Raw genomic sequence first — 5037 nt, 5'->3', positions numbered from 1 at the left:
TAGCATCCTGATGGTTGCTATCACTACCTGGTATGGCAACTGATCGGCCTCTGATCGCAAGGCACTACAGAGGGTAGTGCGTAAGGCCCAGTACCATCACTGGGCAAGCTTCATGCATCCAGGACGTCTATACCAGGCGGTGTCAGAGGAAGGCCCTAAAAATTGTCAAAGACTCCAGCCACCCTAGTCAGAGACTTTCTCTCTGCTACTGCACGGAAAGCGGTACCGGAGTGCCAAGTCTAGGTCCAAGATGCTTCTAAACGGCTTCTACCTCCAAGGCCATAACTCCGAAACTATATTCAAATGGCTACCCAGACTATTTGCATCCCCCCACCACCTCTTTACACCGCTGCTACTCTCTGTTGTTTCGATCTATTGCTAGTCACTTTAATAACTCTACCTACAGTACATGTTACCTTGACTAACAGGTGCTCCGCACATTGACTCTGTATCGGTACCCCCGCTATATAGCCCTCGCTATTGTAATTTTCTGCTGCTCTTTAATTACTTGTACTTTTATTTCTTATTTTTTTTATTTTTTTATTTTTATGTAAAACTGCATTGTTGGTTTAGGGGCACGTAAGTAAGCGCATTTCACTGTAGGTCTGTGTATTTGGCGGCATGTGATAATACATTTGATTTTGCATTTGAGTATTAGTGTTGTTACAGTATCAGTATAGTGTGTACGTATTCAGTATAAGAGTGTACAAGTATATATGGTGGATGATGCTCTCGATGGTGCAGCTGTAGAATCTTTTGAGGATCTGAGGACCCATGCCAAATCTTTTCAGTCTCCTGGGGGGGAATAGGTTTTATCGTGCCCTCTTCATGACTGTCTTGGTGTGCTTGGAGCATGTTCGTTTGTTGGTGATGTGGACACCAAGGAACTTGAAGCGTTCAACCTGCTCCACTGCAGCTCCATCGATAAGAATGGGGACGTGCTCGGGTCCTCTTTTTCCTGTAGTCCACAATCATCTCCTTTATCTTGATCACGTTGAGGGAGAGGTTGTTGTCCTTGCACCACCCGGCCAGGTCTCTGACCTCCTCCCTATAGGCCGTCTCATCGTTGTCGGTGATCAGGCCTACCACTGTTGTGTCATCGGCAAGCTTAATGATGGTTTTGGAGTCGTGCCTGGCCGTGCAGACATAAGTGAACAGGGAGTACAGGAGGGGACTGAGCATGCACCCCTGAGGGGCCCCTTTGTTGAGGATCAGTGTGGCGGATGTGTTATTACCTCCCCTTACCACCTGGGGGCGGCCCGTGAGGAAGTCCAGGATCCAGTTGCAAAGGGAGGTGTTTAGTCCCAGGGTACTTAGCTTATTGATGAGTTTTGAGGGCACTATGGAGTTGAACGCTGAGCTGTAGTCAATGAATATCATTCTCACATAGGTGTTCCTTTTGTCCAGGTGGGAAAGGGCAGTGTGGAGTCCATTAAAGATTGCATCATCTGTGGATCTGTAAGGGCAGTATGCAAAATTGTGTTTAAAATTGTGTTTCTAGGATAATGGTGATCCATGACCAGCCTTTCAAAGCACTGCATGTCTACAGACGTGAGTGCGGTCGATAGTCATTTAGGCAGGTTACCTTAGTGTCCTTGGGCACAGGGACTAAGCTGGTCTGCTTGAAACATGTTGGTATTATAGTCTCGGACAGGGAGAGTTTGAAAATGTCAGTGAAGACACTTGCCAGTTGGTCAGCGTATGCTCGCAGTACATGTCCTGGTAATCCATCTGGCCCAGCGGCCTTGTGAATGTTTACCTGTTTAAAGGTCTTACTCACATCGGCTGCAGAGAGCGTGATCACAGGCTCTGGAACAGCTGGAACAGCTGCTGCTCTCATGCATTTTTCAGTGTTATTTGCCTCGAAGCGAGCATAGAAGTAGTTTAGCTCGTCTGGTAGGCTCGTGTCTCTGGGCTGCTCTCGGCTGTGCTTCCCTTTGTAGTCTGTAGTAGTTTGCAAGCCCTGCCACATCCGACGAACATCAGAGGCGGTGTGGTACGATTCCATCTTAGTCCCGTATTGACGCTTTACATTTTTGAAGGTTCGTTGGAGGGCATAGCGGGATTTCTTATAAGCTTCCGGGTTAGAGTCCCGCTCCTTGAAAGTGGCAGCTCTAGCCTTTAGCTCAGTGCAGATGTTGCCTGTAATCCATGGCTTCTGGTTGAGTTATGTACGTACGGTCACTGTGGGGACATCGTCATCGATGCACTTATTGATGAAGCTCATGACTGATGTGGTGTACCCGGAACATATTCCAGTCTGTGCTAGCAAAACAGTCCTGTAGCTTAGCATCTGCTTCATCTGACCACTTTTTTATTGATCGAGTCACTGGTGCTTCCTACTGATACAGTACACACTATACTGATACAGTACACACTATACTGATACTGTGCACACTATACTGATACAGTACACGCTATACTGATAATGTACACACTCCTACTTTCCTATTGATTTCTCCTCAATTCGTTTAGCATCATCTTGTTGTTGTTGGAGGCTCAACCTAGTTAAGAAACCTGCTCTGGAGTTCCCTGCCCCCCCCCCCCCCCCCCCCCCTGCCCCCCTCCCCCTCATCATATATACCTACTGCTTCTGTCTCCCTGTAGGAATCAGACAAGTGTTTTGCGTGTAACTCTCAGCATCCTTATGACCCGTACAACCACAAAAACAGTCACCGCGTGAAGAACGTCATCCAACTCAAGGACAGCAATGAGGACCTCACCTGGTGGCAGTCTGTCAACGGTGTGTGTGTGTGTGTGTGTGTGTGTGTCTGTGTGTCTGTGTGTGTGTCTGTGTGTCTGTGTGTCTGTGTGTCTGTGTGTCTGTGTGTCTGTGTGTGTGTGTATCATCTGCAATAATTCCTCCTTGTGGGATTTATTCACTACAGGGGAGGAGGGTGTCAGTATCAGACTGAATCTGGAGGCAGAATTCCACTTCACTCACCTCATCATGAAGTTTAAGGTGAGAGCTGTCTGATGGCTGCTCAGGTATTTGTTGAGTAATATCAAAGAGACATGAATTCAAACTATCTATAAACACGTTATTATATCCAAGAGACATGAATTCAAACTATCTACAAACATATTATTACCATTAAAACAGACATGCAGTAAACATCACAGAAATGACGGTGAAAAAGTCCCAGACGTTACTGAATACTTTCCCCGCTACCTTTCCATAGACCTTCCGACCTGCCGCCATGCTGATCGAGCGTTCGGCTGATTTTGGTCGCTCCTGGAGACCGTACCGTTATTTTGCCTACAACTGCTCCAAGACGTTCTCCAGAGTGCACGCCCACTCCCTCCACCACATCAATGATGTCATCTGTGAGGAGAGATACTCTGACATCGAGCCCTCCACGGAAGGAGAGGTGATGACATAGACGGAAACTATACCACTATGAGTTGTACTCCTTTATAATGAATGTACGATTACAACGATCTGTTCATCACCAGTTAGTTTCATCTCTTCGTTACTTTTTCATCTCTTGCAGGTCATTTATAAAGTGCTCGACCCTGCCATACATGTGAAAGACCCATACAGTTTGGAGATTCAAGGTGAGACAAATAATTGGGAAATGAGATCAATTCAGAGAACAAGTCAGAGGAAGACTGAAAGTAACCTATAAACTATCAATTCTGTGATAGTTAATTGATGTTAACATACCCGTTTGTTGTGTAGAGCTGTTGCGGATCACCAACCTACGGATCAACTTCACCAAGCTGCACACCCTGGGAGATAACCTGCTGGACCGGCGCTCTGACGTTCTGCAGAAGTACTACTACTCCCTGTACGAGCTGGTGGTGAGGGGCAGCTGCTTCTGCTACGGACACGCCTCCGAGTGTGCCCCCGTACCAGGGGTGGACGCCAGGGACAATGGCATGGTGGGTGGGACATAGGCAGCTCTTTTTACACCATGGTTTATGTCACATGTCCCTGTGTGGGAGCCCTAGGTCATTGCATATGATAGATGACTGCGAACGAAATGTCCAAAAGACAATGATAACTGTCGTGTTTTCTTTCTGTGCTGTGATTGGTCAGATCCATGGGCGATGTGTTTGTAAACACAACACTGAGGGGTTGAACTGTGAGCACTGCAGAGACCTCCACAACGACCTGCCCTGGAGGCCAGCCGAGGCAGACAACCCTCACACATGCAGAGGTGAGCCTACACTTCACTCAACTGTAGTAGGAAAACAACCCACCCTCACTTGTAGTGGGAGGAATCTGTTGATGTAAACATCCAACACATAACCACGTGGAGAATTAACACTACACACACAGCTGCAGAAACAACATGGAGGACCATTTCTGATGATTGTTCTTTTTTTTGCTTCTTTACCCAGAATGCAACTGTAACGGTCACTCCAAACAGTGTCACTTTGACATGGCAGTGTACCTGGCCACAGGCAATGCCAGCGGTGGCGTCTGTGACGACTGTCTCCATAACACCATGGGACGCACCTGTGAGATGTGTAAACCCTTCTATTACCTGAACCCCAGCAGGGACATCAGAGATCCAGGAGTCTGTAGTGGTGAGTAGAGGGGGTCTGGAATAAAATACATCAGAGATCCAGGAGTCTGTAGTGGTGAGTAGAGGGGGTCCTGGATCTCTGATGTATTTTTCTTCCAGACCCCCTCTACTCCACTCAGACTCCTGGATCTCGATGTATTTTTTCCACGCTTACTCACAATCAGACTCCTGGATCTCTGATGTATTTTCCAGACCTCTCAACTCACCACTAAGACTCCTGGATCTCTGATGTATTTTATTCCAGACCCCTCTACTCACCACTACGACTCCTGGGTCTCTGATGTATTTTATTCAGACCCCTCTACACTCACCACTACAGACTCCTGGGTCTCTGATGTATTTTATTCCAGACCCCTCTACTCACACTACAGACTCCTGGATCTCTGATGTATTTTATTCCAGACCCCCTCTACAGACTGCTCTGGATCTCTGATGTATTTTATTCCAGACCCCTTCTCACTCCACTACAGACTCCTGGATCTCTGATGTATTTTATGTCATG

At 47.1% G+C, this 5037-nt stretch overlaps 1 protein-coding gene across 1 annotated transcript in view; it reads left to right on the top strand.

Moving 5' to 3' along the window:
* Positions 1 to 1407: 1407 nt before the first annotated feature.
* The window catches only part of LOC112073451 (laminin subunit beta-1-like), a gene marked incomplete at its 5' end in the record, with an annotated part of 42967 nt that continues 39337 nt past the window's right edge, over positions 1408 to 5037 (top strand). The window contains 8 exon segments of the mRNA XM_070440149.1: positions 1408 to 1458; positions 2608 to 2743; positions 2889 to 2962; positions 3183 to 3371; positions 3495 to 3558; positions 3683 to 3885; positions 4043 to 4163; positions 4348 to 4536. Of these exon segments, the coding sequence (XP_070296250.1) occupies positions 1408 to 1458; positions 2608 to 2743; positions 2889 to 2962; positions 3183 to 3371; positions 3495 to 3558; positions 3683 to 3885; positions 4043 to 4163; positions 4348 to 4536 (1027 nt within the window).

The sequence above is a fragment of the Salvelinus sp. IW2-2015 genome, unplaced genomic scaffold (genome assembly GCF_002910315.2).
Source record: "Salvelinus sp. IW2-2015 unplaced genomic scaffold, ASM291031v2 Un_scaffold2265, whole genome shotgun sequence".
Taxonomy (NCBI): domain Eukaryota; kingdom Metazoa; phylum Chordata; class Actinopteri; order Salmoniformes; family Salmonidae; genus Salvelinus; species Salvelinus sp. IW2-2015.
Note: the sequence above shows the minus strand (reverse complement) of the source record. Positions and strands in the feature narration are given on the sequence as shown.